Source organism: Stegodyphus dumicola, chromosome 1 (genome assembly GCF_044657685.1).
Source record: "Stegodyphus dumicola isolate Sdum_Otavi_A_Nest chromosome 1, ASM4465768v1".
Lineage (NCBI taxonomy): Eukaryota > Metazoa > Arthropoda > Arachnida > Araneae > Eresidae > Stegodyphus > Stegodyphus dumicola.
In genome coordinates this window covers 275990864-276010996 of record NC_140768.1, presented here as the reverse complement: position 1 = coordinate 276010996, position 20133 = coordinate 275990864, and the positions used below count along the sequence as shown (strand labels likewise).

The 20133-nt window shown below is 32.1% G+C and overlaps 1 protein-coding gene across 1 annotated transcript in view; it reads right to left on the bottom strand.

Annotated features, from left to right (window-relative positions):
* Nucleotides 1–20133, bottom strand: part of CLS (cardiolipin synthase) — a 35831-nt gene that overhangs the window by 9867 nt on the left and 5831 nt on the right. Inside the window, exons 3-5 of the mRNA XM_035361696.2 lie at nt 14118–14247; nt 11399–11484; nt 5561–5629 (exon numbers count right to left, since the gene is read on the bottom strand). Of these exons, the coding sequence (XP_035217587.1) occupies nt 5561–5629; nt 11399–11484; nt 14118–14247 (285 nt within the window). The remainder of the gene's footprint in view (nt 1–5560; nt 5630–11398; nt 11485–14117; nt 14248–20133) is intronic.

Sequence of the window (20133 nt, the reverse complement as noted above, 5' to 3'; positions counted from 1 at the left end):
CCACCAGACCTTAACCTCTGTGACTTTTGGCTATGAGGTTATCTCAAAAGCACTGTTTATGGTGATAATCTAAAGAATTTGGCAGAAATGAAAAATGTGATAGACCGACATGTCCATAACATTCCTCCTGATATGCTAAGAGCTGCTGTTGAGAATGCAGTAACAGGATTTAACTTGCTTTCGGAAAATGCTGGACGCTACATCGAACATGCTTTGTAACACATTTTGTGTTAGAAAACAAGTTTTGGAAACAATTAAACACGTTTTATACTGATATTTTCATGTCTTATTTCCTTTAACAATATCGCATACAGTGCCATTTTTTCCCTAGTGGTGAGTATTTGAACTTTTTTTTACCCGTGGAAAATAAATTCCCATTACCTCCTTTACATGATTCCCAAGTTTGACAACATTTGGTCCAGTAGTTTTCCTTTTACGACCATTTCAAAGTGGAACTTTAATTATAACTACCATGTAAATTAAACTTTAAAAGTTTGGTTCAAGTCCCAGCTTTAAATATATATATATAAATTTTTATATTAATCCTCTTAAAAAGAATGTTTTAAGAATCTACTTTTTCTCTCGCGTTATAAATTGTATTAAAAAACATGATCTTTAATGTGATTTAGATTGTTTCAGCCGATATAAGAATCGGGTCACTCGGTGGTACAGAATAAACACTGCTGGACTGTTTTATTTCTTTTTCATTTAGCAAAAAATCTTTTAATTAAAATATTTATCCTTTGGACTTTGCTTTATGTTTTGTTTATGGTTAAAATGTCTAGAAAATAAAAAGCTGTCTTCAACTGAAACGCAGTTGATGCAAATGATATTTTAAAAAAATTGATAAGAATGTAAAATTTATGAAAGTCCAGCAATTGAAAAATCTTAATTTTCTTGTGTGAGCACTGAAAATAACTGTAGAAGGAAAGAAGAAAATTAGGGAGAAAAGTAAGCAAGAATTTGAAGGGAAATTTGGCTGTCAGACATACCAAGATGTTTAAAAAAGTTGGACGTTTTTTAATATACTTTCAGGATACTTTAAAGAATTTAGGTGTTCAAAGAGAAAACACTTGGACGTGTACACCAGCAAATACCATCAATTAAGCTTGTGCTAACAGAAAAGACACAAACAATATCATTGCAGATTAAAGTGAAAAGCGAATGGTTTTAGACTATATGGTTTGGTTTTAGACTAGTAGTTCGGTCTGAGGTTCGAATCCAGCGAACAAGCTGGCTGCATGAGCGTTTTGGTGGTTTTTCTCATGTGTAACGTGTATACGAAACCAGTTTCCCTTAGAAAGTCCTCCACGAAGGCATCCTTTCCCTTAAGCAGATAGCCCTAATGTGCTTTGCCATAATTAAATAAACCAAAACCTCTTGATGAAACCTGCCTTTCCTTTCATCTCATACCTTCAAAATGCTAACCTTTAAAGATTGATAAAGTCTCTGACTTAAATACTGATGAAATGGATTGAATTGGATTATTAAGTTATGGCAAAGCAGGCCTATCTGCCTAAAAGGAAGGATGCCTTTGTGAAGAACTTTCTAAGGGAAACCAGCTGGCATACATGTTACACATGAGAAAACCCACGAAAACGACCATGCAACCAGCCTGTTTACTGGGATTCAAACTCCAGAGGGAACTACCAGTGTTCAGCAACTTTAACGCTCGCCCGTTTGTGGGCCTTTATGAAATTTATTTAAAATGATTGCCAGAAATACCAAGATGTTTTGAAAAGTTGGATGCTTTTTAATATACTTGCAGAATGCCTGAAGGAAAACTGTTTAAAGCAGTGTATGCAAGTCATCCTAAGTTTAAATGTCGGTTATACATCTCTCTTATTTATATATCTTTTCTGAATGGAACATTGAAAGGCGTGTTAATGGTGCTTTACTGTATTTTCTCTTCTAATATATGCAGTTTTCAAATGCATCGTAGTCTGGGTTACAAAGTATTCTTTTGAAAGAAACGCAATTCAAATAAATAAAATAAAATTCTGTAAAATTTATATTAATAAATATATTTAAAATGCTCAGTTCGAATGAATAAATAGAATATTTTAAAATAATTATCTGAAGAGACAATGCAACACTAACAATTAAAATAAAAGTCTAAAAATTTAAAAATTACCTAAAATAGTAACTATGACTAAAAATATAGTATAAAGAAAACTATTTGAAAAAAAAAAAAAAAAAAAAAATAATAATAAAAAATAAATGGTGCACCTTTGATTTAAACTATGCAGTTCGAATGAGTAAATAGAAATTTTTAAAACAGTTATTTGAAAGAAACTATGCAACGTAAACAATTAAAATGAAATTTGGAAAAGGAAAAAATTTCTTAAAATTAATAATAATTACAATTAAAAATATAATATAAAGAACATTATTTGAAAGAAGGAATGATTCTTTTTTTTCCTCTCACACACTATGGAAAAATGGAAATGAAAATAGGCTGCCACATATTAAGAAGTTCGCCAAGTGAACTAATTTTGGTGCAAACTGAATAAAAAGTGCCAACATAAATTGTTGAATTTCTCTGTAAATTTCACACCAAAGTTTACAAAATTGAATATTTAGGCGTGAGTCGTAGAATCGAAATATGTAAAAAAATTGGTATGTTATTTCAGAAAAAGTCCGATTTTGTGTCAAAATACCTATGTTAGAATAGTGCTATATATAAATCTAATATATATCCTAAGTCGTGCTTTCGAGACATGAAGAACGCAATTTGAATTTCATGAATCGGCCCAGTAGAATGGGAAATATAGAACTGTCCTTTTTTTTTTTTTTTTTTTTTTTTTTTTGTTGAGCAGTGTACCTGTTTAAAAACAGCAAAACGTGTGAAAACTCTCTGCCCAAGGGTAGGAATATCTGCACAAAGAACTTTCAAAGGACAAAGGTCTATATTCATATTATAAACACAGAAAACTACAAAATATCTATGTGACTGGCTCATTTGCTGGTATTTAAATTTGGATCAAACTTTCAAAATTCAATAGTCTTATCCATTTGGTTACTGATAAGCCTCATTTTCAATAGAATATTTAGTTAATCATGACATGTAAGATTAACTAAGAATTTGGAACACTTAAATTCAGAGGTCATACCTGCAGATTTTTCTGCTCGTATTCATGAAAAATATTGTCTACATATATATATTTACACTAACCGAAACTGAAAATGCAATACCAAGAAGAAGTGGCCTGAAAATTAAGCAAACTTTAGGGTAAACGCACATCACTGAGTTATTCAAATGATGTGAAATGTGCAGCTCTCCAGAGCATGTTGAAGAAGATATAAGGGAAGGAACCTGCAGAATGTTCAATTTTCGTGCCGTTATTTCTGCTAAAGAAATCATCAGAGAAAATTTGTTCTTGTCTTAGAGTATGCGTGTAATAGCAGAGAATGTCAGGCTGTCATCAATGGAGGCTGTTCCAGCAGACAGACAATTTTACAAGGGGCATGGTGATCAGACTGAGAAGGGCAGGTTGGTTCATATGGCCAATCTCAGCTGACGCACACCTAGATGCATCTACAGAGCAGCAGCTGTGGCGATGATGGTTGGCATAAGGAAATGTGGCAGTTTGAGTGGTGCCGGTGCAGCCACAGTAACATCAGTTCCCGTGGATAGACGCATGTTCCAGCAAGCAGTGGCGCACCCGCTAGTCACTTCTACCTCCATTCTGCAGCATGTTCAAGACACCCTTTGGTTGTTCTCATATTGACCAGAACTATTTGCCATCAATTTGTGACTAGTAGCCTGCACTTGTGGTGTCCGTTAAGAAGACTGTCAACTGACCCCCATATCATAGATGCCAATGTCTTCAATGAGTCATGTTTCTGTTTCTGCAATGGTAGTTGCCACATACAAGTGTGGAGAGAGGTGCAATCTGGCAGCAATTGTGGAATGCCCCACCATGCGACAACACAGCCTATGGTGTGGGTACAATTACGTTTGATTCCAGTTTGCATTCAGGGCAGTACGATGGCACAACAATACACGGATGAAATGCTACAGCCAATGACACTCCCCATCAGAAAGGGCCCAATGCCCTTTATCATCAGAATAAGCCCAACCACACACTGCTTGCATCAGCCAATGTGCTTTGCAAGGTGGTACAGATGCTTCCCTGGCCACTGTTCTCTCCTGATCTCTCACCAATCAAACACATTTGGGATGTGATTGGTTGCAATTTGCAGACCCTGCCATTGCCATGTTCAGAAGACGGGGAATGGAGAGCCATTCCTCAGGACGCCATCCACAGTCTCACCGAATTTGTATCTAGATGAGTTGCTTTGTGTATTGTCATCCAGCGTGATCCTATAAAACAACATGCCTGTTTGTAATGCAATATATAATGTCCTGAAATATGCTGCCTGTACCCACTACAATAGATAACATCTTGAAATATGCACCTGCACAACTATCTATATCGCAATGTATATCATGTAATTTAATCCCTTACTTGAGCTAACTAATTTAACGCTGAAAGGTTAGAAGTACCGTTGATGCCGCCGCCAGTGACAGTACTTGTAGTGCTCACTGGTGTCACAATTTCCATCACGACTCGAGGAATGATGCCAGAATGTTGTTAGTTTTCTAGTTAGTGTGTGGGGCTAATACCTGCTTACTTAGAGTAAATATTAGGTGGCCCCCTCACTTCTTCATAACATAACATAACCTACTGAGCCGATGCTGTTTTCTCTCTGTATTATGCACATCATTTTGAAATAAAGAACACTTATTGTTAGTTGTTGTCTCTCTCTGTTTGCCGAGTTTTATCACTCCTCCTTGGTACTGCATTTTCAGTGTCAGGTAGTCCAGAAAGCATAAAAAATTTTCACATCTTGAATTTTCTTCACTTGTTTAAGTGTGCCTATTTTACACTGACATGACTGCTGTAATTTTTCAGCATAACCATAATGGTTTTAATTTTTATTTTCATCTCTTACTTTTATAATTTAGAAATGCCTCAGAGAAAATGGGATCCAAACAATTAAAACTTAGGTGAAAATTAGAAAATACTATTCATATGGCAAAATTGATTTTAATCTCTCCTGGAATTTTTCTGCACTAGTCAAATAATTATGGGGGAAAAAAAAAAAAAAAAAAAAAAAAAAAAAAAGAGTTAAAAAAATTTGACATTAGAAAATTTTTATGAGATAATTTAACCCATAACAAAGATGATCAGCACCATGTATAAAACAAAATAATGCATATATTGTCTTTTCTCCCTTGTATATATTATAGAATTATTCTCCTACCTATACAATGCGAGCAGATAATGGGAAAATGAGTAAATAGTCTTCATGAAAAGATGAAATTTTAGATCTAATTACTACAAAAATTCAAGTATCTTTCAAGATGGCTAATGATTTTAAGGTACTTTCAAGAAGCTATAAATTCACAGAATTTTACCAGTATTGGCAAAGTTTTTTAAAAAACATATAGATCACAATGCTCTGAAAGAAAATCTCTGAAATGACCTTTCTTAAACTATAATCACAATCATAATATTTTGTATTTGAATTAAAAAAAAAATGATATATTTACCTTACTTATAGCTGTAGGTGATAATCGGGCAGTAACAAATGACATGTCAAAATATCGACTCAGAGTTTTCTGCAAAGGAAAGAAAACACGAAATTGATAAAAACAATCAAGGTGTACATACACCTCTATTCAAAACATTCACAGAAAAATCATGCTATGCACATGAAACATGAAATATTAAATGTAGCTGCTAAAGTATGATAGCATACTTTACGAAAAAAATTTATTAAAAGGTATAATCCTGAACAGCTTATTTTGTGTTGCAGTGTAAAATGAATTAAAGCATCTTTGAATCATTCAGTGCAATATCACATTTTAAACCTTTGTACAAAATGCAGTTCTTTGATCAGAAACAGATCTCTTTTATGCTACAACTACTTTATTTTAGACATTTCTTCTCTCTCCTTACCTAACAGTTCTCCTTTAATACATATTAAGGTCATACAGAAATGAATGACACAAATGCTGCCACAGAGCAGAATACAATTTATTAACAAAAAACTGGGAGCACATTGGTTATGAATAATCCCCACCCATGTCAATACACTTCTGCCATCTGGTGGGAGGTCCCGAAGGGCTTTGGTAATATGGCTTTAGTCTGTGGGGGTGTTGGCGCACCACCTATGGACAACTGCATGCAATTCGGCAACATGTTGGCCCCTGACTGCGTTCTTCATCTTGTCAAGCAAGACCTAGCCCGAAATCTTGATTCGAGGTCCGAGGTCCACCCACTTTGCATACACATTTGTCATCTCCAAATCACCATGCACAATCACCTGCAATGTTCTTTGCACAAGCCCTGTCTCTTCCTGCATCTTGTTGAAAGTTATGGGCTTGTTTGCCATGAACAAATCGGCATGGCTGCCACATTTGCTGCTGTATGCAATGTTGCTGGTTGTCCCGTGCTGACACCTTTGGATGCAGTCTCCACTCTACTGCTGAACTTGGCCAACCAGTGGGCTACGGTATGCCTTGAGGGTGCTTTGTTTCTGCACACCGAAACGATGTGACAATGGATCTTATTACCCTGTATCCCTTCCTTCCATAGGAACCAAGCTGTCCAATGCTGACTGTGATAGTCACCTTCCATCATTGCTGTCCACGCTGTCGAAAGAGACGGGTGCTGACTTATACTGCTTGTTTGCATCTTGTTGAATGTTATGGCCAACTATGCATTCTGATTCAACTTGCAGTCAGAGCCAACTATGCATTCTGAGTAACTCATGCCCCCTTGTGTCTATTTCACTTGTTTTTCCTGTCGCTGCTATGAGAGCTATTGTGTCAATCATTTCTTTACAATCCAAGTAGTTGTATGGGATAAATTCCCATTATCCAAAACAAAGTGATGGTCTGTCTGTGATAAGTAACAAGATATTGTGAGAATACTTCGAAGAAGGGCAGAAGCAAGTGTATGTGTTCCAATGGATACTGCTTTCAAGATGACTAGGTAATAATTTTTTAACATTACGAACAGAATTTCCCTAAGCACTTGTTTATAAACTTTTGCCACATAGGGAGCATATCAATTGCTATTAGAACTGAATATAGAATGCCATACAATACAAAAACTTTACAGAAAGAAATATACACTTTATTCCAATTTATACAAATTTCATTTGCAACAACCAATATCTACTGTAACAGATTCAAAAGTTGAAAAATGAAAATCAAAAATGATTTAGCCTGCAATACCAAATTTTTAAAATAAATTATTCTTAGAACGAAAACTAATGTTCTATTTGGAGTAAATTGATAACCATGTGCATTGATAATAAAAAATTGAGAATGGGACAAAAAAAATTCCCTTTAGAAAATTCCAGCAAAGTCTGCATTAATAAATTTTTTATCAGAGAGGTGTAATTCACAAAGAAATTTTGACCTAAAAATCAATTCAGTATCATATTCAACACAGAAGCTAGGAATCTGATGTCTAAAAGAATTCATTATACAGTGCACTCTCAATTAACAAGAAGTGAATTAAACAGACCTTGTCTAAAAAATAAAAGAGATAAATTTCTGTATTGCAGGAGAATGGAAAAATTACTACCACAACTCATAAGAATAAAACAAAATTTGTATGAGAAAATGCAAAAAGGAAAAGAAAACACATAAGATATCAGCAATAATATGAAATGATATCAGAGCACTTATAAATTGCTGCTATCCAATGCATTATGTAATTTAATTGTACATAATCTGGAATATATAATAAATAAAGTTGTTACGTAGCCTAATAAATATTTTTAAATAATGTAATAAAACCAACTAGATAAATCTAAAAAATAAGATGTAGAGCTATTGATCTTCTGCCTCCCATTGAGAATAATACAAACAATTCCCCCCCCCCTGTTTTGAATGCTGATTTAATATATTTAACCAAATGGTCTTACTCTCAAAATGAAATTGCTTAAAAAACATTTTCTGGTAATAATAATATACATTAATTTCTGGTAACAATAAATGCATCTTGTTATTTTATAACTACTGTAAGATTAACAGTGTATGTTATCTTGTGGCATCCTGGTACAGTTAATCAAGAGTCTATTGTGTTTCTCTAATAAATGCTCAATTAGACTGAATTTATATACGATTTCCACTGAATTTATATACGATACAGTTCTCATCAAGCTTCTGTTAAAAACAAAAAATAATTTATTAGTTATTCCTCTCCAAACTACATTTGGCAACCAGCTAGTATTCAGTTCACTGAAGAGAAATTTGACTGAATATATAATATAAATAAGGATATAATTTTGACAGCATTTTTAAAAATCTAGAGAAACATTAAAAAAATTATTATAGCAATTAGATTGAAGGAAAAAGCATTCAGAAATTATAATGACTATAATAAAATATTTGCAGTGTTACAAGAAATTTATGCATTTAAACAGAAATAAAAATTTTCAAAAAATTAAAAAATGGATATTGGTTTTTTTAGAAATTCAGTCTTTAAACATTGCAATATGCACTGTGTAGAATTTTGTGTCTACTAACCTGTTATCTTATTATTTTTACCACCTACCAACCTATATATATAGGTAAGGGAGGAAATGTTCTCTATCCAAAAATTCAACGTATTTTCAATAAATAAGCATGAATTTGGATCCCCACAATATATTTTTGTTATTTTTACAATGATATCTCTATGCGAGTAATGATTTTTTTCATCAAGATGACTTATGTGAAGTATTCTTATATGAACTATTATAACTTATATAATATATGAAACTTATATGAAGTATTCTTATATGAAGCTTTTTAAATTTTTTTACATCCATATGAAGAGGTAATTAGGTTTTGGGTATAACTGGATAACCAGAAGTGACACTTCACATGAAGCCTATAGGAATTTAATAGGAATTTGTATTTTTAATAGAAATTTGTATTTTAATATAATTTTTCATTAAAATACAATTCAATCAATTTTAATATTTGAGACTTTTATTTCAATGAGAACAGCATATTGGATCTGGGTTAAAATTGATAAACCAGAAGCAATTTTACTTCAAGAGCTGAACACACTTTCATTAAAAAAATATACTGCGAGACAATCCAAAACAACTCAAATTTAGTATTTAAAATAGGTATGTGATTGAAAACAACATATGAGTTTCATAAGCATTAAATGTATTCTTGGGATAATGCTGAATACACCGAGAATAAGTACATTACGAAAATAAGCTTTCATTATGAAGTAATTAAATTTACTAGCCTCAATCCTCAACTTTGTGTTTATTTTTGTGTCAAATCACTTTTCATATAAGATATGAGCACATAGTTATCAATGTCCATTCTATGGGCTAATAGAATAATAAATAATGAGTATTGTATAATGTTTATACACGAATTAGATTTTATTTATAAACTATTAACCAGAAGTAATATTTTACTTAAAGCATGTTGCTATTCCAGTTTTATGTCTTAATATGGAACTGGCAGGAGATCATGTGCTGGCCACATCAGAATTTTTTGTCTTTAATATCACTTTCATCAGCTCCCACCTGGATGCAAATTAATTAATATATAAGAGCAAAGTTTTTGAGCCTAAGAGAGAGCTTTGGGCAATGACCACTGATTGTCTTGATATTAACCCTGCTTCTGAATTTATTTACTTAAATCAGCTTTAGCCTTTGCTAGCCACAAGAGCCTGGGACCGTTCTGTTAATACACATATTGTGTAAAGCATTAAGCTAAAAACTAATAGAAAAGTTTATTTTAAACTTTCTTCTGTGTTTATTGTTACTTCAAAGGAAAATTAAGTTGGTGTGATAAGTTGTCTGACTGTCTTGACAAAGCCAGAATTTAGATTTAAGATAATCAGTACAACTATATAGGCCGAATAATATGTGCTAATTTATAACCAAATGATAAGTATTCAATTAACAAATGCTGCTGCAGTTTATTCCGGAAGACTTTTATATTTATGAAAAAAATTCATGAAATATATATTTATGCTCACGGAAAATTTACAGGAATTGATGAAAATTATTAGAATACTTTTCTACTGAAAAAATTAAAATGGCAAATGTTTATGATAATCTGTACAGGAGAAACTGGGTTTAATTAAATGCAAGCTAAATTTGTTGCTATCACACCTGTTGGTACTCGGACACACAGCATCTGGAACAACACTATGAAAACAATTATAGCTAGAAAAAAGCACCAAGGATTTTAAGCAACTAATTAGTGACAGCATGACTTTATTCAGCTCCATTCCAATTTAAATTGAGAATACCCTAGTAGATTGAATTCAAAAGTCTCAACACCTCTTCTTCTACAAACAAACTCTCAAATACACTTTCAGCTGTTTTAGTTGAAAGTTTTTAAGGGATCCTCATGCAGCAAGACACTATACATTAATAAATACTTGTTTGGGATTCAAACCCCAGCTTAATCACATTGGAACCAATTTCACCAAACACAGCAGACAAGATAGATTTAATATCACTTCAAAGGACTTGCTATTTAACAAAATCTTATTTCAATATCTTAATCTTTTATAATAAACATAGCGAAATTTCTGCTTTTAAAATAAGAAAAGACAAAATCTATTGATAAGGTTCTTAGGGGGGGGGAAAAAAAAACTTCATTAATTTTATTAGCTTATTAATACAGGTTTACCTAGAAAATATTCTTCGCAAGATATTAAAAAAATATCATAAGAAAATATTATAGTATGTTATGAGCAGCTGAATGTTTCATACAAGAAAAACATCAGAGAGAAAACAAGTTTTTCAAGGTAATTTATTTTCATGTGCCCTCCTAGGTACTTAAATATAACTATATGTAAATATAATATTCAAAACTAACTATTAATCAAAGACCTTTTTAAACTCAGACAGATAATAATTTTTTTTTTCTAGTTTCTTTTAACTCTCTCAGTGTTATGGATGGAAAATTCCATATAGAACAGCGGCTTTCGTATCTATGACACATGAAAATTTCTGCCAGCTTTAAATGTGCTCGATTTCAGATTGGATGTATATTGAAAGAAAAGGAATCAAGGTAGAAAGTGAGAATCATTTTTTAATTATAATCAAGAAAGTACCACTTGTTCATGACATTTTGAAGAACTTTGAAACTTCAGGGCTAAATCCGTAACGTTCGGAGGGTTGATATAAAAATAAATAATTTAGAATAATTTCTGAGAAATGCAAGTAATGACATATTTCCAAATAACAGGAAATCAACATCACAACTCCTATTCTAATAATGCAGTTTGAAGAATACATAATTTTTCAACATGATACTGATATTATAATTTTTTACAGCCTATTGTCTATGATCAAACTATACATCTTCACCAACATTTGGATAAAAATGACTTTCAGTACTCACAGGAGGTGGTAAGGACACATAGCGTATATAAAAGCCAGCACCCATCAGGCAGGCATCCCTTAATATAATTAAAGAGGTCAGTGGAACTAGAAGAAAATTAGAACATTTAGTAAAAAGGTATAACTGATGTTTTTTATTCTAACATATATTATTACATTTTTATTTTAACATATGGTAATTTATTTATAGCTTTATTTATATTTTGCTTTAGCCGTTATATAGCTAAAACAAAATCAAGCTTTTTTCAAAAAGCTTAAAATTTATATTTATTTCAGTATACACATATTGCTCCACCAGTGGCTGAGTGGTTAAGACCACTTAATATTGGGAGCTCAATCCTGGCAAACAGCTGAGCTGCATGGTTTGTTCTCATAGTTCTCTCTATCTGTAGCATGGATATGAGCCTGTTTCCATGAAAACATCCTCCCCCAAAACATCTACCTCATTAGGCAGATAGCCCTCGTGAGCTCTCTCACATTCATTTACCCTAATCTATGCACACACTAAAAAAGAATGTAAATGAAAGATTTACAACCTTAAACTAAAAGTCAGTTTTATATCTCCACAGATTTTTTCCTACATTAAAATTTACATAACAAAAAATCTTGTAGTTTGAAAAGATGGAATAAATTCCAAACAATTTTAACATAAACATACAATAATCAACTTAAAATTAAGTTACTCTTTAGTAAATGATTGTCTTATTATACTCCCTATTAAAAATTTTTGATTTTGCAGCAATTGTAAATGTATACTAAGACAAACTTTTCATTTTAATAATATCACAAAGTTTACATTATTTTTTTACAAATATATCATGTGCTCTTTCCAATACTTTCAGAATTATATACAGTTAATAACATATCACAGGTTACAAAGAAAAAAAAAATATTTTAGAAGCTTTACTGTTGAAGTCATCATTAATAAAATGGCAGAATTCACAAGGAAATGTGGGGATTAAGAACACTGCTTAAAAAACACTTTTTCCTCTATTAATGAAATGTATTTAAGTAAAATTACACACGTTTCAAGGTAATTAAACAATTGAAAAATCCAAATTATCACAATCTTGAATTCCATGAAATAGATAATGTTACATTTATTTTAATATTTAATCACTTATTTTATTCCTTCTTTAAAAAACAAATTTGTAAAGACTAGAAGGAGAGAGGAAGAACAAAAAAATTTGGTACCGTTTCATTCTAAATTTACATAATTTTAGACCAACATGTGGAAATGTTTTAAATGTTAATTCAGGACAGAGAAATTGATCAATAACAGAAACATATTATTAAATAACATTTAGCAGTTATAACTGAATAATAATAATAATTTCATTTAATAAGAATCAATAATAATTTAAGTTAAAAAAATAAGAATAAAACAACACACTATATAATAATAACAATAATACATAGATGCTGTTTGCTAAGAAAATTTTAAATAATCATTTAAATGGTTGTAACCAGCTTCTTCAAGATGCTCCATTTTATATCCTTTCCAGCAATATAAATAGATCTTGATCCATATTGTACATGTTGAATAATTTTCTCCATTTTAGTGTACTAGCATCTATATTTTAGATTTAAATAACAAAGCACTTCCATCTTTCACACATATTCCTCTACAAATTCTCTGTTGTAAGAGTATTCTGCCACTGATATTCTTACATCAGATGAAAAAACTGTCATGGATTTCAACTATTTTCTTGGGATTGCCTACTTGATCATTGAATAATTGCATCAGATGTAGGGAACATTTCTAACATGTAATTGTTCCGATTAACTGCAGAATTTTTGCATATATTAAGCTGTTTGTCACACCATTTGTTAGATGTCAGCTCCTCTGCCCGGGAATACATAAATCTAATAGAAAAGACCAATGAAAATATGAAACCAATAAACTAATTTAGATAAGAAGGCCCTCTTTCTTTTCAAAATTTTTATCATCGCACCTCCAAATGGTTTCATCATTAACACATAGTTTCCTCTTGAGGATATTTTCACATACTTATTTTTCAGGTAAGAGACCTCTTCTTTGAAAAAATTATATGCCATCCACCTACTTTTGTTGTAAAATTATATTTATCTACTGTAAAATTATACATTATTTTTTAAACTAAAAACCATTAACCACATACTCACAAAAAAACAAGGAATATTTTGAAAAAACCAATGCAGATTAAAAAAGCTCAGCAAAAATGAAATATGATGCTAATATAAGAATATGTGAAAATGTTAAGAACAGAGTCGTAGCTAGTGTTTTCAGCGCCCAGGGACAACTGAAGATTTCGCGCCTCCTACTGCTTGCCAAAGATGGAAAACATTTAATTCTAAAATGTCGTAACATCATTTTGGCGCTCCTTGGATTCTGCGCCCTAGGACAGATGCCCCCTTCCCCCCCTCCAACTACGCCGCTGGTTAAGAATCAGCATAAATTTCATAAATTTTCAGTAACATTAAAACTATTAAACACTTTTGAACTGTACAATCAGAGATAACTTAAACTTCAGTTCACTGAATAATTAAACCAAGTAAGCTTAAGCTGAATTTCAATAAAAAATTCAATATAAAACAAAATTATTCAACTAGCAAATTAAATCAATTAACCACGACACAATATCATGCACAGTAGTTTTCAAAACACCTTGTAAAAGTATACATTAATGTACAATGATTTTTACATTTATACTATAAAAATGTACAATGTATTTACAGACCTGGAATAAGACCATTTGCAGTTAGGGTAACGAACAAAGTAGCAATCAAGAGCTTATCAGCAGCAGGATCTAAAAAACTTCCAATCATGGTTTGCTGATTTGGAAAATTACGTGCTATGTATCCATCAATCTACAAAATAAATTTTTTTTCAACAAAACTTTAAAAATAATTGGCTGGAATTCAGTATGCAATATATATGTTACATGGAAATCTTATAGTAAACTTATGTTAAAAAAGGCTAAACTTAACAACAAAAAGTATAATGTAACTAAAAGATGATATGGATCTTCTGAGGATGTGATTACGTAGCAACAGCGATTCCCAATTCGTAGCCCTTTCCAGGGGCTCCTTTGCTGCTCCAGGAATATTAAAAGAAACTGAATGAAAGAAAAAAATCAGAAACCTCCTCCAAAAAACGGAATTTAGAAATTATTTTTGAATGCATAAATTCACCAAGTTGGATTTTGTATCTTCTCTAGCAGACAATGCTTGGCCATTTCTTGGAACCACAGACTGGAGTAGATTCTAGCTCATTCTCAATCTTTCAAGAATTCCTAGAACCCACTCGAAGCTTTTTAAAGCAACACTTTATAAATACAGATGCTTAGCTGATTTGGAGTTACTTCATAATGAATCTTCATAGTGATAATGTGATAGCTCTTCCAACTGACTTGCTCGACAAGATTTTGTGTGTTTTATTTCTTCGCAAGATTTAGTTATGTAGCTAATCAATAAATGTAAATAGCTCTAATCAATAAGTGAAATAATAAACTGTACAAAATCATTTTCTCTTAAAAGCAGACTCTATACAGGAGCGTGTGAAGAATATGGAAAGTAACCATGAGTTAAAGTACAGTTGTTGTCTGTAGGAAAAATGTTAGCATATTTGATGAAACTGCTATGCACAGGTAACCATAATGTTGTACTCATGATGGTTTAAAATAATAAAGACTGGGAGTGTGAAATAGTATATTAATTGAAATTTTTAGCAGAACGACCAGAACTTGTCATTGTTAGGGAAAAGTTCATACCACAGTTTCAAGTTTTAAATTCCAATTTGTCTTCTTTTAAGGATAAACTTAGATATTGATAGGAGTGCATGGAAAAGATAATCTACAGAATCCTTTCTGGAAGGAAGTAAAATTTAAATTCAAAGGGGGGGGGAAGAGAAAAGAAAATCTGAAAGGAAAGATTTTAAATTGCGTCCAAAGGGGTGTTTTTTTAACATTTTGTGTGTTACCTTTATTTATTAAATATCACATTCTTTGCCCTTAAACCATAAAATTCAGTTCAACATCAACATTGCAAAATTGTTTTAAAATGAGCATTAAGTTTTACAAAATAGGAAATCGATAATAAAATAAATTCCGAATTTCAAATTTGGTCTTCCACATGCCCATATTTGCAGTAGGATTACATCATCCGAAATTCGATGGCTCTATGTACTGTTGTTTTATCACAATGTGAGAAATATACATACATTTATGCAGATTTTCCATAATATAATGCAGGATTCTAACATTTGGTGGCAACAGTTTGAAAAGTGAAACAGACATTTATAGTGAACCAACGCAAAATTGCAAAATGAAAACAATAGTCCTTCAGGGACAAAGCCCCTTTGGACTAATAAAATAAAGAAAATGCTCAAGCGTATCTTTGAACTTTGAAAAAATCAATTAAACTTTATTTTCCAATATCTCAAGAGAAGATGCTTGAATGATTTGAATGGATACTGAATATGTTCAGTATGAGAAAAACTATACCCAGCTAAACTCAATGGAGTATGAGATCCTCCCAAATTAGACATCTCACAGAGACTAACTAAAAATTTAAACTAAAGCCCAACAGAGCTTAGGTTGCATACAAGATGAATTCAAAATCTTGTCTGACAAAGCAAAATCAGAGCTGCTGTCTTTTTCAAATGCACATTCTTGTAACACAATTCTTTGCCTATACATGTATCAAAACAATACACAGAACCATGACATTCATCTGCAACTATGAAAAGTTATTGTAACAACCTTAATGATGCTCTCAGCAATAATGTAAAATATCTATTGCAACACAAATTAGTTTGGTTTACTGAACTTTAGAAGAGCCTTTATGTATTTAACTTACGACAATATCACCTTGTTGAATATACTGAGATATTATGATAAATTTTAAACATTAAAAATAATTTCATGGACATGGCACAACTGTTTAGATATCTCCTTACTTTACATTTCTTAACTATGTATAACTTTTTAAAGTTCTTTTGTATTAAATTCACCCCATTGGTGAACATAGCGACATCTTAGCTTCCGTTGGAAAATGTGAAGTGATTGTCTTTAGAACAACATTAAACATATCATTTGCACTGTGTCTTTTCACTATGCAGGATTCTAGATGATGGCAAGCTGTTCCATGGTGCTTTTTATTTCACCATTAAGCAATTCCCTATATGAGTTCTATATTTTGTGTGTGTGTGCTAGTTTTTGGATCAATGAAAATACATTTGTGATTTACTTTACAATGGATATACCCAGATTGTTCAAGTTCTTCTCTTTTATACACCTTCCACCAATTGGAAAAAATGGCCATTCCCATTTTAATGTTCTTTTTAATTTCATTTATTTGTGTAGTGGCATTATAATTAGGGTCAACCACAAGAACTGTTTCACTGGTTTTGCGACAAATGCCCCTATAAATCCATTTGGAAGGCAACATTCTTCAAGCATTATTTTTGCATCACCATGAATATGCTTTCATCTATCTCCACAGTGCATCCGCCACTGCCAATTTTCTTTTTTTCTGCTGCCACCATTTCAAGAACACAAATATCCAAGAGATAACTGTTCCAATCCACAACCGTTTTGTCAACCATTCCTAGTTGCTTTGCTTTTTGCAGAACTTGACCAATGTTAATTATTTACATCGGTCATATATCACATATGACCGATGTAAATAATTAACATCGGTCAAGTTTGTTTTGTGATGTGTTTTCGTGATCGTTTTGTTAGCCATTCTTAGTTGCTTTGCTTTTTGCAGAACTTGACCGATGTTAATTCTTTACATCGGTCATCAGTAATATATAAAATGTAAAGGTGTTATGAATATCATTCGACTTCCTTCAAACCAGTTTCCTACACATATTCCAATACATTTTTGGCATGAACAGATGTTACACTTCTAGAAAATGCAATCTTCATTGATGTAGCGAAGTGCAAAAGCTCACGTTCTCGATTTCCTAGTAGTATGCCATAATTCTAGAAACAGTGAACTGCCTCCATTTTATTTTCAAGAAAGGTCCAGAGATCCTTATAAATCAAAAGGTAGATACAAATTTTCTTTGACATAAATTCTAAATGAATACATAACTATCTAATAAACAACTATCTAATTGAACCACGTGCAAACACGGATATGTTCAGAATAGCACAAGTTGCCATAAACATTGAAATATTTGGCAATTAATCATTGGGGTGCAGTTAACACTGAAGAACCCTTTTTCCTACCCCCAGTATATTATTCTTAAAGATCATTAACTTGTAAGACACAAAAGAGGTTTGGCTAAAGATGATGATTTTAACCCTTTCAGGACGGGCGTCCCATATACGCATTCTCTAAGAACGTCTCTTACAGCCGAGCGTCCCATCCATGCATCACTGGAGATTGCATTCAGAGGACAGGTGATGCGTATACACATTTTAAGGTGGAACGATTTTCTGAAGGCCACTAGATGGCATCCTATGTCCATTACTTTTGAAATGAACTCAGTTTTAGGTTCCTGACCTTGAGTTTGATATATTCTGCTTGACTTTGCTATTTTACTCATCAGCTGTTGCGAGGGTGGGAGGAGGGAAAGCGTAAACAGAGGTGGGCTCTTTAAATCGCTGTGTGCTAATGAAAACATTCTCGTGTCTGATTTATATCCAATTCTTTTTTTTATTCTATTTTTTTCCTCTACTATGTATGGTCTTTTAGGGTTACTGTGCAGAGTTCTTTTACATTTTGCATTGCCTTCAGATATATTTCCGTTTCTTCTCTTTTTATTTAGGAAAGCCTCACCTCCAATCCATTATGGCGGGAAGGCCCTATTTATCAGAGGAAGAATACCCTCACATGGTTAGTGAACCATTTACTAACGCAAATGAGAATAACGATTCATTTTCTAAAGAGTTAAAAAGTGATACCTTTTCTAAGAGTTAGAAAGTGATACTTCTCTGTGCTTCGAGATTTACCACATTCGTCTTCATTTTAAATATTGTTACTTCTTGCAGTAAATAGTCTTTATTGTGCTGTTTTATTAATTTTAAACTTTATTGATGGATTTCATCAATTAAAACTTTGGAATAATTTGAATAGCGCTTCCAAAAATTATTTTACAAGATAAGCAATTTTTAAGTACATTTTTCATGTAAAATAAAGAAAACAACGTTATTAAGTGTTAATTTTAACATATATAAGAGCTCAAGTAATAATCTAAAATGATACCAAAAATTACGATGCTAGAAGCGAAACTTTCTTTCTGATTTTTTTTATAAAATTAGGCTTAGCGATGCAAAATCTCCGTCCTGTACAGTGACTGCCTTCAATTTCCTTACGTCCCGCACGAGCGTCTTAAACAAAGGTGCGCTGTCGCGAAAAGGTAAAAAAGGGCCAAAATGTTTGGGATCTATTGCTGAGAGTATGAATAAATAATGATTATGTACAAAATCATTATTTATTCATACTCTCAGAAATACTAATAATTTTCAGAGATTATGAGAAATGGTTGCCTAAGCATAGTTAAAAAATTCATGGAAAACATAATAACTTGAGTTATATTTTTTTACTCACAGAAACAAATATACCATATTTGCCAGTGTATAAGATGCAACCTTTTTTTATACACATTTTTGAAGGATAAAACTTTATTACTGATCATTATAATGCATTTACAGTATTCTAAATATAAAGTAATACAAATACATAATACTTTCAGCAAATGCCCAGTCTATGAGTTGCTTTTTTTAGATCCTCTTCCTGATTTCACCAAGTTCTTATTTTCTCAGTTTGAATGTGGCCCGAAATGCCTGTTTGCAGCCTTGTTTTCATGCTCTTTAGCATACATAATGACACATACCTTTTATGCTATGTTATAGCAATGCAGGTGTTGTTTTTGAGCCATAACTTGCCAAAAAATTTAAGAAAACTGAACAGTGGAAATTTTACACTCTTAAAAGTCGTTCACAAACATTGGAAAGAACTCAGCTGTGATAACTGATGGTAGCACATGCACATTCACTGAACTCTATGTAAATGTAATATTCCCACACTTTACAAGGAAATAAGAAAAAAAAATTGTATAACTCTGAATACAGGAAATTTCCAGAAATGAATGTAACCAAAAACGTAGTACGTATAAGATGCACCCCATTTTTCAGACCTATTTTCAAAGAAAAAAGTGCATCTTATATGCCAGCAAATATGGTATTTAAAAACTTTCATATGGCTATCTTGAACTGCCATATTTGGTCTGCGAGCGGTAAAGTTGCTGAACACTAGTACAGTCAAAAGTCTTTAATCCGGACTCGTCGGGACTTCGGCGATTCCGGATTATAGATCATCAGTTTAAATCTGGTAAGATGGCATGCAGAAATTATAAAATTAAAAATATGAAACCGTAATTTATGAAATAAAGAGCAATTACGATCTAAAGAGTATCAAAATTTACACACACACACACACACACACACAAAAAAAAAAAAAAAAAAAAAAAAAAAAAGCTTAATATTTCTTTGTTTACTTTAATAAACATTTCTTTCAACATGTGCATGCATAAAGCATACATTACGTGTAGTCGAAATTAGAAAATTGCAACCAGAAAACTATTTGATGTGTACTCATGATATTTATAATGATGAGGAATTTGATTTAAATCATATCAAAGACAAAATACATTGAGATGAAATACTACATTTAGAAAGGAATTATAAGCTGAATAAAATAAAAACATCTGCCTGAAGATAAGGGTAGTGCTGACAGATCAAC